Source organism: Nicotiana tomentosiformis, chromosome 12 (assembly GCF_000390325.3).
Source record: "Nicotiana tomentosiformis chromosome 12, ASM39032v3, whole genome shotgun sequence".
NCBI lineage: Eukaryota > Viridiplantae > Streptophyta > Magnoliopsida > Solanales > Solanaceae > Nicotiana > Nicotiana tomentosiformis.
Window position 1 is genome coordinate 22,035,522 of NC_090823.1, and position 20,405 is coordinate 22,055,926.

A 20,405-nucleotide genomic window follows, 5' to 3' on the forward strand; every position below is an offset into this window, starting at 1 on the left:
TTATGGCACAGCATGTGACTTTACGAACGAATCTACTAACATGGAAAAAGAATCGATGGAATTTTGTGGTAAATTGTGATACCAGATCATTGCTCCCTTCGAGAGGGTCTCCCCGAACTTTTTCAACAACACGGATTCGATCTCATCGTCCTCCAAATCGTTACCTTTGATGGCACATGTGTAAGAGGTGACATGTTCGTTAGGATCGGTCTTACCGTTATATTTGGGAATTTCGGGCATACGAAATTTTTTGGGGATTGGTTTTGGTTCCGCACTCGAGGGAAAAGGCTTTTGTATGAAATTTTTTGAATCAAGCCCTTTTATCATTGGTGGAGTCCCGGGATTTTATCAACCCTGGCATTGTACGTTTCCACTCTTTTGTCATTGGCTTCGACTCGTTTTGTGAGTTCCTCAAGGCATTTAGTAATTTTGGGAGTGGTCCCCGATTCTTGCTCGTTTGATTTCACTATGGCGGGCTCCGTTCTGGGGGTGATTTCTCGAAGCGGATTGGAATCCGGTCTGCTTTGTATATGAATTTGGCTCTGTAACTGAGCTATCGCTACTTGTTGGGTTTGTAGCATCTCGAAGATCATACGTAAGCCGGCCCCGATTTCTCCCGCGATATGAGTGTCTCGGGCAACGGATCGAGTATCGCCTTGAATGTTTCTTTCCGGTTCGGAACGTTGATTCACCTCTAGAGCTATTTGTGAATTGACATCCAATGGTACTTCGACTCGAATATCGGGTACTTCGATTCGAGCCTCAGTGCCATCGTTAGGTGGCCTTCCGGCCCCGGGTGCCAAGTTGTTAGTTTCACCTTGAAGGCCGACTTCGTGGTCGATAGGTAAAGCCATTGCTGATTTGAAGTTGTAAGCTGGTGTGTAGTGTAGATTTATATCACACAATCACTGTTATCCTTAGCTCCACGGTGGGCGTCAAATTATTTACCCGAAAAATCGGATAATGTTAAATTTATGTATGGTTCTAAGGATACGTAATACCCTTTGGTATAAAGATAACAATACGAGTATTTTGATTATGACAATGACAATGACGAACAGAAAGAATGAATAAGATCCAGTAAAACGAGCACAATGAGAACTTTGTATATGAGAAAAGATTTTGTTCCAATCTATTCCGTGTGTGCATAGTTTACAATGATTCCCCCTTTTATAGTAGATGGTCATTACAAAAAATAATAAAATAAAGCATATAGTAGATGACCCATGATGATTTGTCTCTTCCTCGATTCCCGCCAAGATTCTCTCTCTTGGTGCGGTTGCAACGACTCTTATCTGTGAGCTCGATACCTACTCGAACTCGTTACTGGGTCGAGCCCTTCGGTCTTGGCTCGAGTTCGACCTTCGGGATGGGGGTCGCGCATTTCCGACTTCGAAGCAGTGCCTTGCGGATCGATTCGGTCACGGGCTCGATAAGGTTATCGAGCCGACTCCTCGAGCAACCTTCGGACTCGAGGCTCGTTAGTACTGACTTCGGAGCTCACTCCCAAAATCCCACTCCGACTTCTTACCACTTGAACTCGATTGAACGTTGGAAGGCCGAAATCTATTTCAACTATATACAATAACTAACCTACTATCATCGTTTAGAATAGTTTTTCCTTCCTTCTACTTACAGTATCCTAGACTATCCATAGTCGCCTTTCCCTCGTCCACCTAGAAGAAAATTACTTCAAGAAAAAAAAAAAGTTCATTGTAGAGTAACATTTCAAAGTTAGGTCAAAGATTATATAATTGTAATGTTTGAGATAAAATATGAACAAATGATCACATGTCAGTTCTGATGTTATACTTTATTTCAATTTGCAACTTTATAATTTAGGAAGGTGAATTCATAGTATTCTGAGTTTCAAGCTAGTAGGCAAGTGGAATAAGTTGCATTTAAATTTCAACTTAGTATGATCAATGATCTTTCTAGTTCGAGTGTTCTCTAGTATAATTTAAAAAGGGTAGCCTGGTACAGTGGTTGGTGCACTAAGCTCATGTTATGTGCGAGATCTAGGGAAGAGTCGGACCACAAGAGCCTATTGTATGCAATCTTACCCTACATTTCTGCAAGAGGCTATTTTCACGGCTCGAAAACCTCCTAGTCACATGACAACAACTTTACCAGTTATGCCAAAGTTCCCTTCTTCTCAAGTATAATTAGTAATGTGAAATTTGAAAGCATATATATACCAATACAAATATACAGTCCATATAAAATTGAAAAATTATATTGATTCCGAGCTAAAAAAGTCTACAAGTAAATTAGTGACGAGGAACTTTATTTTGATAGTTCAAGAGTAGTGAAGTTCAACTTTGGCTTCAAAGTTTTTCCGTCTCTTTATTCTTGCCTAATTTCTAAGTTCTTGCTTAGTAAAAAGGACAAAAATTCCCTTTTGAGACAAATTGATTAATATGTAAGGGCAATAGTTAGAGGAAAGTAAAACATCAAAAGCACTTAAAAAATGGTTACTTCAAAATAATCGTTTAGTAAATGTAACCATGAATTCACAAACACCATATGGTATTGCATTCTGTAATTCTGAAGAAGATCTCATGTATAAATTAACAGACAGTTTCGTTTCCATTGCAGATTACAAAAATGCTTACCCTCTTATGAACTAATTAATTCAACGATAGACCATCACAAATTGGCTGCAAAGAAGAATCATCTTATATATATATATATATATATATATATATATATATATATATATATATACACACACCTCTGTTGCTGAAATCTAAGCCTTGCCAACAAACTCTACGTCGAACAATAGAACTGAATTTGGAGGAATAATGCATGTACCTAAACCACCAATACGAGGTAGTTAGCGCAAATTTAAACCTACCAAAGTCCATCCATCTCATTTTATGTGGCACATTTTTTCTTTTTTGTTTGTCCCAAGACAACTATATCCGGATGCGGCTCAAGAATATTGGGGGCATAAAGCTAAATTTTATTAAGTAACTTTAAACTTTAAAAAAAAAAAAATTGAATAACCTAATTCATGCTTTATAGTTTATAGTTGCCATAGTAGAATTCTGATAAAATAACAAAGGCAGTATTATAAGGAAAAATAGAAAAAACTAATTTCAAATTTAAAGTAAAAAATAGTAGAAATTGATTTTAGAAATTGATAACTTGATATCATAATAAAATTTGTTTTTTGAAGGAAAATTACCATAAAATGAACCTATTATTAATTTTGAAAATGGAGCCTTAAAATTTTGGGGGCCTGAAGCCATTGCTTTACTGGCTTTGCCCTTGAGCCGGCTCTGCAACTATCACATTTATATATTTGAAAACTATTTAATCTTATCATTCTTATTTTACCCTTAATGAAATGACTTGTTCTGTTCTGCTTAATATAGAAATTCACTTTTTTACGAGGAGAGATAACATAAAAGAACATGCGGAACAATTTTGGCACTTTGGATATTTAACTTATGTGGCAAACATCTTCCTTTGTTTCTTGAACTCCGTGCCAAGTCAAAAGGCCGCCACATAAAATGGGACAACGGGAGTATGCAACAAGCATTGTATGCTGAACTTGCTTACCTCCTTTACAGCCAGCTCCTCTCATTCCATATCCAAGTTCTGGAGGAATCTTCAGTTTACGCTTTCCTCCTGAAAATTAAGAGATAAGAATAGTATTTACTTTTAAAAATTTCGAAGTATTATGAAATTTGAACTATGAAATGTGCTCCTACCAGTTAACATTGGGGGAAAACCATCACCTCCTAGAATTCCCTGATCCCAACCTTTAATAACCTATAAGAGGAAAGAAGCAGCAAGAATAAGTCTATCATCTATTATTAGAAACTTCCAAGAGCTGGTAGTACAGCTACATAAAAGTAACCAACCTCGCCAACACCAACGCGAAATGTAAGAGGCTTTCCACGGTTGTAACTGCTATCGAAGACCTTCCCGTTTTCCAGCTTACCTACATAATGTGCCTGCACAACATAATCTATTAGTAATCTGATACAACTCACTATGGTACAAAGAACAGTTAGCTAAGAGTTCTGATGTCTAGTCTCACTATACCAGATCAACGAAGAACAACTTTCGACCAGTACAAAATTTATTTCAGGTTTCAGCTTTCACCCTTAGCTACCCTTATAAAGCTAGTATAACTTAAGTTTGGGTTCAATCTTTGCTTTTTGATGAGTGAAAAATCACTAAAGGCCAGTTGACGCACGGCTCCAAACAATGTGTATAATGAAACCCCCTCTACCCTTCACTTAAATAGCAGGCTTTTTGTCCACAGCAAGACTCAAATCCATGTCATGCGCCTAACCTATGCATCATAGTACTGCGCCCTTATCACTGAACCAATCTTTGCAGTGTTGATAGCTAATATAACTGCATAAAACTATCTTCTATCTAGCATTTTAAGTCTTAGATGAGACGATATGCACTATCAAACATGCTCGCATAAAACAGAGGAAGACGCCTAGGCTATTGAAGCTCTTAAGTCAATGCCCATTGTCAAACCTAGGGGAAAATATGAGTTAAGAAAGCCTTTTCTCTTCTTATGTATGTCCATCTAATCCTTACACCAAAAGAACCACCAAAAGAGGGAAAATCCTGAAATGAATCATAAATAGATTCTTATGACAAATTTTGAAACTCTGGCTTTCAAAAACTCTTAACTGAGAAAAAGGAAATCTTCTAAAATGCATAAAGAGGGCATGAGCACGGTTTAATTGATCATGTGTAATGTTAAATTTGTATTGTTACTCAATATTTGAGTGTAATATAGTTTAAAAGATAGTAAATACAACATATTTCTTTAAAAGATAATTTTAATACTCTGGCTTTCAAAAACTCTTAACTGAGAATAAGGAAATGTTTTAATGCATAAAGAGGGCATGAGCATCACATAATCTTAGTAATCCTATATGACTTACAAAACTTTTCATCATCTTCTAGCTAAAAGTTTTATCCAAATAGTTCCACACTTCAAATCTTTCTCTTTTCAAATTTACAAATACATAGAAACTTATTCCTCAGCTTTCCCTTTCTAGCTATCCCCCTTCCACTCCCATCAACGATCCGAATAGTATTTCAGTTCAAATTAAATGCTTAGACAACCCTTTTATAGATAGAGGCAGAGTCAGGATTTAAAGTTTATGCGTTCTGAACTTACCATCGAACTTATAGCTCGTCTTAATTACTAAGTTCGCAATTAAATATTTATACATATTTAATAAATTTTCTAATACAAGTATAAGGTCGAAACAAAAACTATCTAATACTCTAGCTCTTCCTTTGTTGATACATGCTACCTAACCATACTTCTTTCCAAGTTATATAGCAAATTGCAGCAAGTCTTGGTACTTACTTTAAGAAAAGAGAGGAAACAAAAAGAAAAATAACTTCTACAAGGCAAAACAACTTGACTAAACGTGCGTCTTTTACATACCTCGATCCATATTGTTTGTTCCAAACATTTAACGTTCTAGAAAATTCTTCTACTTCCTTTTTGGAAATTCACCTTTACTGATCCAATTGATGGAGCATTGTTAATCAAGTGAGACATTTAATAAGGTTCAAAGGGTAAGTTTATGTGAGAAAGGTAAAAAACAAAATAGAGGTAAAACGGTAATTTAGACAAATACTCCTAAAAGATACATAATATGAACCGGAAGCACTAGTTAAACCCTGTTTGACCAAACTTATTTTTTTTTTCAGAGTTGAAATGTTTGGCAAACTTTTGGAAGAAAAAAGTGATATTGAAGAGAAGCACAAGCCGTGCAGAAAAAAGCAGTTTCTCCACAAAAATATTTTTGAGAAAAATACACTTATAAACACTTTTTAAAAGTTTGGGCAAACACTAATTGCTGCTCAGAAGTTCCTTTCAAATTAATTAACCAAACGCAAATTCTTCTCACTAAAATTATTTTTGATAAAAAATAATTCTCAAAATAAGCCGATTTTAGAAGCTCGGCGCTATTAACTTGGTTAATGCATCAATTTGTGGTCAATGCACCTTTTAGTTAAATTAACTTAGTTGGGAGTAAACACTAGGTGTGAGTAACTTTTTTACTCTCTCTTTTTCAATTTATGTGAACCTATTTCCTTTTTAAATTGTGTCAAAAAGAATGACTCATTTCCTTATTTGAAAATAATTTATCTTTATTCAATGATTTATAAACACACAAAATATATGCCTCATTTTTTCACCACAAGTTCAAAAGTCTTCTCAATTTTTTTAAATTTCGTGCTCAGTCAAATTAAAAGCAAATAGTGAAATCAAATAGAAGTTTCGAGAGAAAAACCTTAATTAACTGCCCTTTAACAGCTTCAGGGCCATAACCCACAACTTTATCACAATAAGACAGACCAGAAGGAATAACAGTAAATTCACACCCATTAGCTGTAGCTTCTTCTTCAGCAACTGCTTCAATATTTGACTGTGGCAGCAAAAAGGCCTCAAGAACAGTTGTAGCAAAACTTAACCCAAGTGTACTAAGTGTTTCTCTTCTTCTGAATAAAGTAGGCAATTCACTTTTCTCTTTGAGTTTATTCACAGATGAAGATAGTGAAATTGAGTCGTTTGTTTGAGAATTTTTGTTACAGAGTAACGGGGATTTGAGTGTGTTATTGTGCTTTGTGGGAATGTATGTTCCAATGGAAAAGGGAACTGAATTCATTTCCACTGACTACAGAATTTTTGAACGGATAAGAGAAGCTATGCACAGGTGCGTGGGTTTTAGCCAAGTTTTGTAGTCTGTATTTGTTTGATTTTCCCGTTTCCCCTTTTCTATTTTTTTTTTAAATTTGTTTTATTATCTCATCTATTTAATATGTTGCATTTTTGTTTTTAGTTTGTTAATAACAACTTTTACATTTAGAATTAATTTAGGTATAATATCACTTTTGGTCCCGATTATTAGTCCTTGTGATGTTTGATTAAGCCAGTCAAACGGGCCAGATTGATCCGTTTCTGGACCGGCCCAGATCGGTTGACACCCGGAGCGGTAGTTAGGGGGGCGAGTGGGTTGGGTTAGGGGTTGCTCCGTTTATAAAATAAAATTCGGTTAATCGGACCGGTCAACGAAAATTACTGTTGAACCGGTTAACCGGCCCGGCCCGGACCGATTCAGCGGCTATAAATTTGATTTTTTTTTAAAAGTGAAATCACGGTTGGCAACGGTCAGCTTCAATTTGACCAAGAAGTTCATATTGATTATGATGAACTTACTAAGGCAATGCAAAACTTTTGAATTTACTCTTTTTTCGTTAATTTACTTGTTGTTAAATGTAAACTTCAATTTGTAAGTTTGAAATAAAAAAGTACTTGCAAATTATAAGTATAATTTTTTTTCCATCTTTATTGTATTATATTATCTTAAATTCTTAATAAAATATTCAAAATTTCAAATATAAAGATTTTAAAACCTTTGCATCATTTTATTCAAACACTCTTTTTATAAGAAGATTATTTTTTTGTTTTATATTTTTACTTTATATTAATATAAATTACGATAGTTATACAAAATACAAAAAAAAATAAAAAAAATAACACTAACCCGGCCCGGCCCCTTGGACCCGTAACCCTTCTGGTTCATTTTTTACCCAAATGGACCTGGGCCCGTTAAGCCCGATTTGAAAAAATCGGTAACCGGTCCGGATTGAAAACCGGACGGTCACCTTTTTTCTCAATCCGACCCGGCCCGGCCCACCTGTTAAACACCTATATGTTTGATTAAGCACATTGAACCTTGAATTAATTAAATTGGTGCATTTATAATTCTTCTACTTGCAACTATTCATACATTTAACTATTCATACATTTACTGAATTATCAACCATTGCACAGTTTAATTGTCCATGTGTAATGTTAGTATATATAACATATTTCTTACCTAAACGCACAAAAACACAAGTTTTAGTTAACTTGAAGTTTTAAGAAAAAATGGCGTGGGATAACCACTTTTTAACATGGTATTTAGTTTTTATTCAGTATTTTTAATGTTGAGCAAAAATAGCCACTACTCTATTAAAGTTAATACGAAAAGACGTTGTTACCCTTTCTTCATGAGTGCTGTGTAAATATTAAGGACATAGTGTCCTTAACATTTGCACTGCACATATGAAGTTAAGGACATGATGTCCTAAAATTTAACAATGGAAGGTGCAAATACATGATACTTTGTCTTTAATATTTACACAACATTCATGAAATTAAGGACACCATATCCTTAATCTTTACACAACACTTATAAAGTTAAGGACAATATGTCCTTAACATTTACACTGCACACATGAAGTTAAGGAGATCATGTCCTTAACATTCAAACTGCACATATGAAGTTAAGGATATGAGGTCCTAAAGTTTAACAACAGAAGGTGCAAAAACAAGTTAAAGACACTATGTCCTTAACATTTTCACTACACATATGAAGTTAAGGACGTCGTATCCTTAACATTTACAATGAACATATGAAGGTAAGGACATGATGTCCTAAAGTTTAACAACGGAAGGTGCAAATACAAGATACTTTGTCCTTAATATTTACACAGTATTTATGAAGTTAAGGACATCATCTCCTTAATATTTACATATCACTCATAAAGTTAAGGACACTATGTCCTAAAGTTTAACAACAGAAGGTGCAAATACAAGTTAAGGACATTATGTCCTTAACATTTATACTGCACACATGAAGTTAAGGACGTCGTGTCCTTAACATTTACACTGAACATATGAAGTTAAGGACATGATGTCATAAAGTTTAACAACGAAATATGCAAATACAAGACACTTTGTCCTTAATATTTATACATTATTTATGAAGTTAAGGACATCATGCCCTTAATATTTACACAACACTCATAAAGTTAAGGACACTATGTCCTTAATATTTACACTGCACACATGAAGTTAAGGACACCATGTACTTAACATTTACACTATACATATGAAGTTAAGGACATGAGGTCCTAAAGTTTAACAACAGAAGACAAATACAAGTTAAGGACATTATGTCCTTAATATTTACACTACAAACGTGAAGTTAAGGACGTCGTGTCCTAAACATTTACACTGAACATATGAAGTTAAGGACATGATGTCCTAAAAATTAGCAACGGAAGATGCAAATAAAAGACACTTTGTCCTTAATATTTACACAACATTCATGAATTTAAGGACATCATGTCCTTAATATTTACACAACACTCAAAAAGTTAAGGACACTATGTCCTTAGCATTTACACTGCACACACGAAGTTAAGGACACCATGTCCTTAACATTTACACTACACATATGAAGTTAAGGATATGAGGTCCTAAAATTTAACAACAGAAGGTGCAAATACAAGTTAAGGACATTATGTCATTAACATTTACACTACATACATGAAGTTAAGGACGTCGTGTCCTTAACATTTACAATGAACATATGAAGGTAAGGACATGATGTCCTAAAGTTTAACAACGGAAGGTGAAAATACAAGACACTTTGTCCTTAATATTTACACAGTATTCATGAAGTTAAGGACATCATGTCCTTAATATTTACACAACACTCATAAAGTTAAGGACACTATGTCCTTAACATTTACACTGCACACATGAAGTTAAGGACACCATGTCCTTAACATTTACACTACACATATGAAGTTAATGACACGAGATCATAAAGTTTAACAACAGAAGGTGCAAATACAAGTTAAGGACATTATGTCCTTAACATTTACACTACACACATGAAGTTAAGGACGTCGTGTCCTTAACATTTACACTGAACATATGAAGTTAAGGACATGATGTCCTAAAGTTTAACAACGGAATGTGCAAATACAAGACACTTTGTCCTTAATATTTACACAGTATTTATGAAGTTAAGGACATCATGTCCTTAATATTTACACAACACTCATAAAGTTAAGGACATTATGTCCTTAACATTTACACTGCACACATGAAGTTAAGGACACCATGTCCTTAATATTTACACTACACATATGAAGTTAAGGACACGAGGTCCTAAAGTTTAACAACAGAAGGTGCAAATACAAGTTAAGGACATTATGTCCTTAACATTTGCACTACACACATGAAGTTAAGGACGTCGTGTCCTTAACATTTACAATGAACATATGAAGGTAAGGACATGATGTCCTAAAATTTAACAACGGAAGGTGCAAATACAAGATACTTTGTCCTTAATATTTACACAGTATTTATGAAGTTAAGGACATCATTTTCTTAATATTTACACATCACTCATAAAGTTAAGGACACTATGTCCTAAAGTTTAACAACAGTATGTGCAAATACAAGTTAAGGACATTATGTCCTTAACATTTACACTGCACACATGAAGTTAAGGACGTTGTGTCCTTAACATTTACACTGAACATATAAAGTTAAGGACATGATGTCCTAAAGTTTAACAACGGAATGTGCAAATGCAAGACACTTTGTCCTTAATATTTACACAGTATTTATGAAGTTAAGGACATCATATCCTTAATATTAGTACATGGGTATTTTTGTCCGGGCGGGTAAAAAATTATTAAGCACTGGCTAAAAAGTAATTATATTTTAAACGGTGGCTAAAGAGTAAAGATATCTCTAATTAGTGGCTAACCGTGTACTTCTCCCAAGTTTTAATACACTTAGTTATCACAAGGACCAAAACAAAATTTATAAATAATTGAGGTTAAAAAATGCTATTAACTTTATATTTTTCATTTAACTTTATATATGACTTATTTTAAACCACAAATTTTAAAACTTAAGTTTTTCTTAATTATATACGGAATCAAATACTATCAAATAAATCCAAACTTACTAAATTGGGCTAAGGTAAAGAGGAATATTGGAATGAAAGCCAAAGCTATTACGTGAGACTCCCCTTATATCACTAAGGGGTCGTTTGGCCATACAAATTTTTTTAATTTCTTTTTAAAAAATTCACTTTTTTTCGGAATCGGCATTTGGCCATGAAATTTTTAATTTTCACTTGAAGATAAATTTCAGAATTTTTCAAAAATTTTAAAAACTCCAAAATGTTATTTTTCAAAATTTTCACCTCAAATCACTCGCAAAAATTCAAAAACAACCCAAAATTCTATTCATGTCCAAACACAACTCTAACTTTCAAATATAATTTTCACTTGAATTTTTTTTTTATTTTCCTGAATTTTACAATTCTTATATCCAAATGCCCACTAATTCCTTTTTCTGTTTTCTTGTGTTTTTGCCCTTTCTATTTTGTCTTTTTCCTTGTTTGAATTAACTCATTTTGTCCATTATGGTACTCATATTCCATAGTGGTGTTTAAGAAAATAAAAAATTAAACCAAATCATCTAAGAATTTGAAAAGTATTTTAGCTTAGTTTAGTTTGATTTTTAAAGGTTGACACTTGACAATGTTTGGTTTAATTTAGTGTTAAAGAAAAGAAAAAACTTCAAAAGTTTCTCCACTTTCCTTCTTCCATTATTCCTACCTTCACCGTGAGAAAGAACATTTGGACCCGTTTGTCCATAATTTTTTTTTCTTTTTTTAAATAATGTGTGTCCATGAAATTTGTAAGTTTTTTGAGATTTTTTTAACCCAAAAAATGGTTTTAACCATTTTTTCAATTTTTTTGAAAAAATATTTTTTTCCCACTCAGAAAAGTGCAACACTTTAAAAATTGAAATGCATGTATAAACATAATTTTAAATTTTAAATAATACTATTTTTTAACTTAATTCCAAAAAAAAAAAAATTACAATTTTTATGTCCAAACGCCTACTATAAGTTCATTAAAGCAAAGTAAGGAAGTGATTGTCAGCTTTGAGATAGATACTCAAATGCTCATGGAGCAACTTGTGACAGGACCTCGGGCGATTAGTCCACCTAGGAATCACTGACTCGGCTAATTCAAATGAATTGCTAAAGTGCATTAGAAGGAAATGCCTTCAGAGGGAGGCAACAAGACATTTAGGATGTGAAGTTTTCTAACTTTAAGGTTTTGAAATTAAAGGATCTACGAATTTCAGTGACTATCTACGATGACTTGTTTCCCGCTCTACCGAAAGTACTTGTGCAACCGTGTTGGAACCTAGAGGAAATCCCTAATAGTTTTGGAAGTTCGTGTACAATGCAACTGATTAAGTTTAGATTATGTCGCGACTCTGTTGTAAATGCTGCCCTCAAAATTAAGGGTACACAAATTGAGGAGATGGGTAATTCTCAATTCAAGGTCATTATTTGTAAGTAAAAGTCAATAGTCTTGATCAGAGGGGTTGTTTAGTTAGATAACCTTCTCCTATGTTCTTGAATTAAAATGCTATGTTAGGCCTATAATGAAAGGCATTTTGTAATTGGCTTCATCTCAGGGTTCAGTTCTTACTATATATTAGATTGTCTAACTTGTCAAAACTAGTCCTAGGGTAGCCATTAGAGAGCTTTGAGTTGTTAGTGAAGAAGAAAAAAGAAGATTCTAGAGAGAGAAAAAATGTAAAGCTCTTATTCAGTGTAATAATCCTCAGTGATTGTGCATATATATACACTAATGCACTAAACTAACTAATAACCCTTATACACATGTGCTAACTAACTACTCTAACTGATTCTCGAAGTGTACACCTTAAATAGCTCACTGTACAATCACTATTTATCTCTACACTCCTCCTCAAGTTGAGAATGGAAAATGTTTTTCATTCCCAACTTGGAGACTAAAACTGCATGTTGACGATGCCCCAATGCCTTTGTCAAAATGTCTGCTGGTTGTTCCTGAGTAGCTATGTGTGCAGTCCTTATCAACCCTTCTTGTATTTTCTCTCTGATGAAATGACAGTCAATGTCAATGTGTTTTGTTCTTTCATGATATATGGGATTTGCAGTAATCTGTAGAGCAGCTTTGTTGTCACAATATAAATCCATAGGTAGATTGACACAAACTCCTAGCTCTTTTATCAACCCATTAAGCCATGTTATCTTAGCTACAACGTGAGCCATGCTTCTATATTCTGCTTCAGCTGAACTCCTGGATATGGTGCTTTGCTTCTTTGCCTTCCATGAGATTAGTGAGGTTCCCAGCTTGACACAAAAATATGTAATTGATTTTCTAGACATGGGGCAAGAGGCCCAATCAGAGTCACATAATGCCTCTTTCTTTTCTTCACCTCTGGTTGACATTAGTAAACTAAGACCTGGTTGTTTCTTAATGTACTTCACTATGTGTAGAGCAGCTTTATAGTGGGATGTCTTTGGTGCATGCATGAATTGGCTTAGGCATTGTACTGCATATGCAATGTCTGGCCTAGTAATGGTCAAGTATAATAACTTGCCAATGAGTCTCTGGAAGTTATTTTTGTCCTTCAATGGCTCATCTGCATTAGTTCTATGCACATATTCATCATATTATGTGCTTGTTAGCTTCAGGATTTGTTCCATAGGTGTGTCTTTAGGTTTTGATCCTGACAGTCCTGCTTCTGATATCATCTCTAGAGCATATTTCCTTTGAGACATTAGAATGCCTTCTTCAGACCTGGCAAACTCCATTCCCAGAAAGTATCTAAGCTCTCCAAGGTCTTTCAATTTGAAGCTTTTATAGAGGGAACTTTTAGCTTGGTGTATTTCTTCCAAGTCATTACCTGTGACAAGCAAGTTATCTACATAGACAAGAATAAGTACAAATGTGTTATTAGTGGTCTTAGTGAACAATGAATAATCATGTTTGCTCTGCTGAAAACCAGAGGATAGCAAGGCCTGTGTCAGCTTCACATTCCATTGTCTAGAAGCTTGTTTCAAGCCATATAATGATTTGAGTAGTCTGCAAACCTTATACTCCCCCTGACTACCAAATCCCTGAGGAAGAGTCATATAAACTTCCTCAGCAAGATCACTATTTATAAAAGCATTATGCACATCCATTTGGTACACATGCCAATGTCTAAGGGCATCAATAGCTATAACAGTCCTTACTGTGGTCATCTTAGCCACAGGGAAAAAAGTATCATGAAAGTCAATTCCTTCTTGTTCGGTGTAACCCTTAGCAACCAATCTAGCTTTAAATCTCTCCACAGAACCATCAGCATTATACTTGATTTTGTAGACTCATTTGCAACCTATGGGGACCTTACCAGGTGGTAAGTCAACCACATCCCAAGTATGATTTTGTTCTAAGGTTTCAATCTCAAGGTTCATAACCTTAATCCACCTATCATCTTTAATGGCTTGTGAGTAAGAAGTAGGTTCAATATCAGCTGATAAAGAAGACAAGAAAAGACTCGAAATGAGCAGGGAGATGAGAGTAAGAAGCAAAGTGATGAATGGGGTAAAGGCATACACTAGAAGCTGAAGGTAAAGGAGGGTGGATGTAATCAATTAGCCAAATAGATGGTTTAAGTGTTCTACCAGATCTTCTGGGCAATAAAGAATCAGTGGGAGGATCAATATGAGGAATAAGAGGAGAATCAGAAGGATAAGGTGAAACAACAGAGGGAAGAGAATTAATAGGATCAGGAGAAGAAATAGGTGAATTACTAGATTGAGCAGGATCATTAGGAAGGAAAATGATGTCATTGAAAATGGATTGGTGGTCAGGTGTGTGAGATGGTAGCGGATCAGAATTGGGAAAGAAAGGAGAGGAAGTAGTAGATGGATCATAAGTAGCAAGAAACTTACTCCTAGGATGTTTGAAGGGATATAGATTTTCATGAAAGACAACATCCCTGCTAACTATGAATTTTTTGGCCTCAATGTCATATATTTTATATCCCTTTTGAGTAGTAGCATAGCCCATAAAGACACCAAGGACAGATTTAAGAGTAAATTTGTCATTGAAAATCTGGTTTTGTGGCATAGCAGAGGTATCCTAAAGTTCTGATGTGAGAAAAAATAGGAGGTTTACCATGAAAAATCTCATAAGGTGACTTTCCATGTAGAATAACACTTGGTAGTCTATTAATGATATAAGTAGCAGTAAGAATGCAATCCTCCCAAAACTTCAAGGGTATATTAGCCTAAAACCTCAAGGCCCTTCCTAATTCTAGGATATGTCTGTGCTTCATATCCACAACACCATTTTGTTATGGAGTGTGAACACAACTACTTTGGTGGATGATCCCCTTGGTTTTGAAAAGATTATAGCAGAGGTTGTTAAAAAATTCATGGCCATTATCTGATCTAAAGGCTTTAATAGTGGTTGAGAACTGATTTTCAACAAGATGTAGAAATTCAGTTAAAATGACACACATCATTTTTTAACCTCAAAAGAAAAGTCCAAGTCATTCTTGAATAGTCATCAACAAGAGTAAGAAAATACTTGAATCCATTATAAGTATAGACTCTATATGGACCCCACACATCCATATGTACAAGTTGAAAGACACAATTAGACTTGGAAGTACTAACATGGATAGGTAGCCTAGTTTGTTTAGCTAGTGGACATATAGGACAGTGACAAGTAGAAATACAGGACAACTGTTTATTTAGATCAGGGATATTTTTCAATACTCCAAGAGGTGCATGACCCAACCGTTGGTGCCATAATGCACTTGAATTTGACTGAATTGAAGCAGACACACAATTAGAGGCAGAAGTAGTAACAAGTATTGAGGGATTGAGGATGTAGAGACCATCCTTGAGTTTACCAATCCCCTTCACCATGCCACTGAAGAGGTCCTGAAAGACACAAAAATCAGGATAGAAATGAACTGAGCTGTTTAACTCTTTTGTATATCTAGAAACAGAGAGTAGATTAAATTGGAATTCAGGAACATAAAGAACATCATAAAGGATTTCTGAGTTAGGCAAAGTACATGATCCAGTATGAGTAACTTTAGTACTATTTCCATTTGGTAAATGTATAGTAGGTGATTTGAGTTCAGGTACAAGGTATACTGATGATAGTAGATAGAAGGCAGAAATAATGTGATTAGAAGCCCCAGTATCTATAATCCAAGGACTTTGGTTAGTGGCAGAGTTACATGCCATGTTGGCTGAGACATGAGGACCATTTTCCTTATTTAGCAACTTGAGAATTTGTTGATATTGTTCAATAGTGAAAGGCTGGACTGTTGGAACAACATTCCTATGCACACCAGTGTTAACTTCCTCCCCAACAGTCACATTATGTGCTACAGTTGTTGATTGTTCATATGATCTTCTTCTCCTGTTATTGAATTTGAATCCAGATGGGTATCCAATCAATTTGTAGCAACCTTCCCTCGTATGACCCTTCATTTTGCAGTAATCATAGTATAACCCAGCATTTCTCTTAGGCTTAACATTGAAGGCATTTACAGAAGCTAGTGCAGTATGATCAAAATCCACAGGAGCACTTCCTAATATACCACCATGTGTTACTAAACCATTGTTCTTCCTCTGACTTTCTTCCTGAATAATCATGGAGTAGGCTTGATCAAGAGAGGGTGTTGGATGCATCATGAGAATTTGGCTCATTTGTGGTGCATAAGTGTAATTTAATCCCATCAAAAATTTCATGAGTTTCTGTTGGCGTAAAAATTCAATGAATGGTCCTGACCTCTCACAATCACAAGGTTTTGGAATCAACGACTCGAATTCATCCTACAAATCATTTAGGTTTAAAACATATACTGATACACTAGAAACTCCTTGTACCAATAAGCTAATCTCCATATTCATGTGATAAATTTTGGTTGAATTTATCTTATCAAACCTGGTCTTCAACACAATCCAGACTTTCTGTGCATTTGAGGAGAATACAATTCCCTTTCTAAGCTCCTTAGCCACCGAGCTCATTATCTATGATTAAACAATCGCATTGCATCGATCCCACTGACGCAATTGGAAGGTATTGTTGAAGTACAAATCTCTAGTGCACGTTCCATCAATAAACCCCAATTTATTCTTCCTAAGGAGTGACATTTTCATAGATCGACTCCATTCCAAATAATTTTCAGTTCCTATGAGTAATTGTGGGACGATCTATAAACCAGGTGTGTCGGAGGGATGTACATACAAAGGATAATTACAATCAATGTGTTGATTGTTTGCATGTGAAGATCCTACTCTGTTTTCAACAGTATCATTCGCCATTGAAGATAATTTTTGAAGTTTTGAGATAAAAAATTGAGCTTGAGAGATGGTGATGAATTGAGAAATATTTTAACCCAAAACTGAGAGAAATCGAAGAAGAGAGAGAGAAAATTTGAAGATCGGAGTCCGTCGCTCAGAATCGCCGAGCACCGTGGCTTTGATACCATATCAAAACTAGCCCTAGGGTAGCCATTAGAGGGCTTTGAGCTGTTAGTGAAGAAAAAGAAAAAGAAGATTCTAGAGAGAGAAAAAATGTAAAGCTTTTATTCAGTGTAATAATCCTATGAACATTGATTGTGCATATATATACACTAATGCACTCAACTAACTAACAACCCTTATACACATGTGCTAACTAACTACTCTAACTTATTCTAGAAGTGTACACCTTAAATAGCTCACTGTACAATCACTACTTATCTCTACATAACTAATAGAAGTTCTTTCCTTATCTGGCAATCTCCTCAAGTTCATATATATAAAGGTATATCACTAGCCTTGCTCTTTTAAGTGGTTTTTTTTGTGAGATATTATTCACTCTATCACTTTCTTGTTCTACTAGACTAGTAATGAACACAGTAATTTTCATTGTCTGTCGTACGTGCTGCTTTCAAAATTAAGAAACAACAAACCGAAGAGATAATTTAAGAGAACTATTTTTAGAGATCACAACAGATAATTTGAGATGAAGGAATAGTATAAGAATGAACTACTTGTAGGGAGCATTGAACAAAAGAATGCCTACTTGTCGACGTCTCGTTGGCTCATTTAGAATGGCCCTATTCTGGGATACCCCAAATAAGAATTTATTTGTTGTTCTCAAAGACAAGCCTATTGCTCACGATAGAGTAATCGATCTTGATGACATGGAGGCCCTCAATTGTGAGGTAAAGAATTTGTTTGATTTTCTAGGATGGTTTAAATTCCTATTTGTACCCCCTCCCAAAGTTTATGAACCTTTAGTGAGGATGTTCTATGCCAATATTTGTTTTAGCAAACATGATAAGTTAGAATCTCTAGTTCTAGGAAAACACATTGTCCTTGATTGTGCCATGTTTGACTCAAATTTTCAGTGTAAGTGCTGATTTTCCCATGCTTTTCAAAAATACTTGGCCTGATGACTTGGAAATCTCTTTTGATCAAGCAAAATGTTGTATAACTGAGTGTCCATCTGATTTCCTTCCTAACCAGTTAGGTCCCAACGATGTTAGTTTCGAAACCCAACTTCTGGCCTACATTATTGCAACTACCCTTCTTCCTCGCACTTGCTCATTCTCCACCTTCTTTCAACGAGACACCTTTCTTGTCTATTGTCTTGTGACCAAACTTAAGGTTAAACTGTCCTCATGGATCATAAACTTCATGATTGTAAGTATTGATGACCCTACTAGTCTATCCTATGGTATGACTATCACATCTTGGAAGCCCACAATATCTCTATCTCAGAATACCCTTTTGTTTATGTTTCAAAGACCTACAACTCTAGAGCCTTTGCCAGTATGGGGTATATGTGTGTTTAGGGTTCCTGGGTGAAGAAACAGGAGGGTGAAGTCAAGAATGTTCAACCTGATTCTAAGATCAAAGCCTCTGCTTCCCATCATAGTGTAAGTGATCCTGATCTTGTAGAAATATTGACAGATATTGACAACAAGCTGACCATCATCAAGGACCTTCTTCCTGTAACTCAATCAACGGTTGAGGACATCCATACCATCTCCAAAGAGATTGGGTCCGATGTTTCAAAAATAAAGGTCAAAATTATCAAACTTGTAGAAAATGCAGTCAAAGCCTTCAAGAAAATACATGAACGGATTGATGGGGTGACCGTTTCAGCTAATGCCAGCTTTGAGCATCTAAAGGAGGCGATTTGCAACACTCTCACTTATTTCTTGCGTCGTTAGTTGTGGATGTTTCAGACAATCGTTTATCATTTTGCTGTTTTGGACTGGATAACCAGTCACTAGATATTTTCTTTACTTCTACTAAACTTTGCATGCCTATAATTTGTAAATATTTGCCTATGTTGTGCCTGCCTCTATTTGATTTCAATTGTACATATGCATGTCCCCTATTTTCTAATGACAAAAAGGGGGAGAAAATATGTCATACATTGCAGGACAAATGTTGAGGGGAGTCAACTTAAGCATATGCAACACCTGTTGAGAGGGAGTCGACCGAAGTACATGCAACACTTGTAATTGGGGAGTCGACTACAACAGAGCAAGCCGATAGGGAAGTAAACTGTTGTTTATATATATTATTTTTGTCATCATCAAAAATGGGGAGATTGTTAAATATGAGTTTCAATGATGAAAAAATAATATATCATGTTTGGTGCAGGATCACAAGGGATAAAATAAAGAAATCAAGATTCCATATCATTCAAGCATGGACTAAGGAACAATCTATCAACGGAAGCAAAGGAACTGAAAAGTACCAATGATTAGCTATGAAAAAGGAAAAAGCAGCGAAAATCCGGAAGATGAATCAATCAATGGTTTGATAGATGATTGACGGAAGCTAGTATAAGAAGGTCTCAAAATCAAAGGAAAACAATAGTTCAAAGCTCTACACTGGAGATCGTTAAAGCCTAAAATCAATGGATCCATCATCAATCACTCAAGTAACGGAAAGATCTGCCCAACGGAAGAAAAGGCTGTCAAGGCCACAAGTCAAGGAAGATCAACGGAAACCTGACCTTATTCTTGGAAAGAATCAATTTGCGATTCCTTTCAAGAATCAATTCCCTTGGGTTTGTAATCTCTCAAGACTCGCGTCAATCAAGAGTCAACAAGGCCTCACGAAGTATATATACATTTGTTCCAGGCTTGAAACAGACATACTTTGAATGAACCATTATCATTCTTTTTATTCTACTCCAAACAAGCATTGCATTTTTTTTAGATCTGCCGTGTAATTAGTGAGAGAAGAAAAAGAGATAAACACTGGTGAGACATTGTATCAAGAAGGGAAAAGTGACATAAAGACTAAGCTGCTGGTGTAAAGCTACATCAAACATCTTGTACTCGAGAAACTTCAAATACTGAAAGAGATCACCCTTGCAACTCAAGGGGACTGGACGTAGGATTCACATTGAATCTGAACCAGTATAAAAATCCTGATGTCTTTATTTTCTGTACTTTATTTCTGTATTATTATTATTCTATTCTTATCTCTAGTCAACTAATTGGTAAACTAGTCAACTACTTAGAGTAATGAAAATAAAAATCTACAATTAAGCCCGTTGTATTTTCAATTAGCCCGCCCTCCGTGGGCATCACATAAATTATTCCAAATTGTTGACTGGTCAATTAGTTTTCTTCTCCTCTTCGTTGTGCAGATGCAAAAGTTGAAAAAAAA

The 20,405-nt window shown here is 35.1% G+C and overlaps 1 protein-coding gene and 1 long non-coding RNA gene across 2 annotated transcripts; one reads left to right on the forward strand and one right to left on the reverse strand.

Annotated features, from left to right (window-relative positions):
- Positions 1 to 2,512: 2,512 nt before the first annotated feature.
- Positions 2,513 to 6,750, reverse strand: LOC104099405 (peptidyl-prolyl cis-trans isomerase FKBP13, chloroplastic). Its single transcript, XM_009606389.4, has 5 exons — positions 6,294 to 6,750; positions 3,873 to 3,965; positions 3,720 to 3,780; positions 3,568 to 3,636; positions 2,513 to 2,814 (listed from the first exon to the last, which is right to left on the reverse strand). The coding sequence occupies exons 1-5, from the start codon at positions 6,666 to 6,668 to the stop codon at positions 2,750 to 2,752; spliced, it is 663 nt and encodes a 220-aa protein (XP_009604684.1). The 5' UTR covers positions 6,669 to 6,750; the 3' UTR covers positions 2,513 to 2,749.
- On the forward strand, positions 6,585 to 20,184 carry LOC138903588 (uncharacterized). Its single transcript, XR_011412891.1, has 2 exons — positions 6,585 to 6,716; positions 19,162 to 20,184. It is a non-coding gene; the product is annotated as an uncharacterized lncRNA (long non-coding RNA).
- The last annotated feature ends 221 nt before the right edge of the window (positions 20,185 to 20,405 follow it).

What these genes read in the sequence shown, in the direction of transcription:
- LOC104099405 (XM_009606389.4), bottom strand. Translation starts at nt 6,668, where the DNA reads ATGAATTCAGTTCCCTTTTCCATTGGAACATACATTCCCACAAAGCAC. An exon ending in TTAAAGGGCAGTTAATTAAG is followed by an intron (nt 3,966 to 6,293) that starts GTTTTTCTCTCG and finishes TATGTTGTGCAG; the next exon opens with GCACATTATGTAGGTAAGCT. An exon ending in TTCGCGTTGGTGTTGGCGAG is followed by an intron (nt 3,781 to 3,872) that starts GTTGGTTACTTT and finishes TTCCTCTTATAG; the next exon opens with GTTATTAAAGGTTGGGATCA.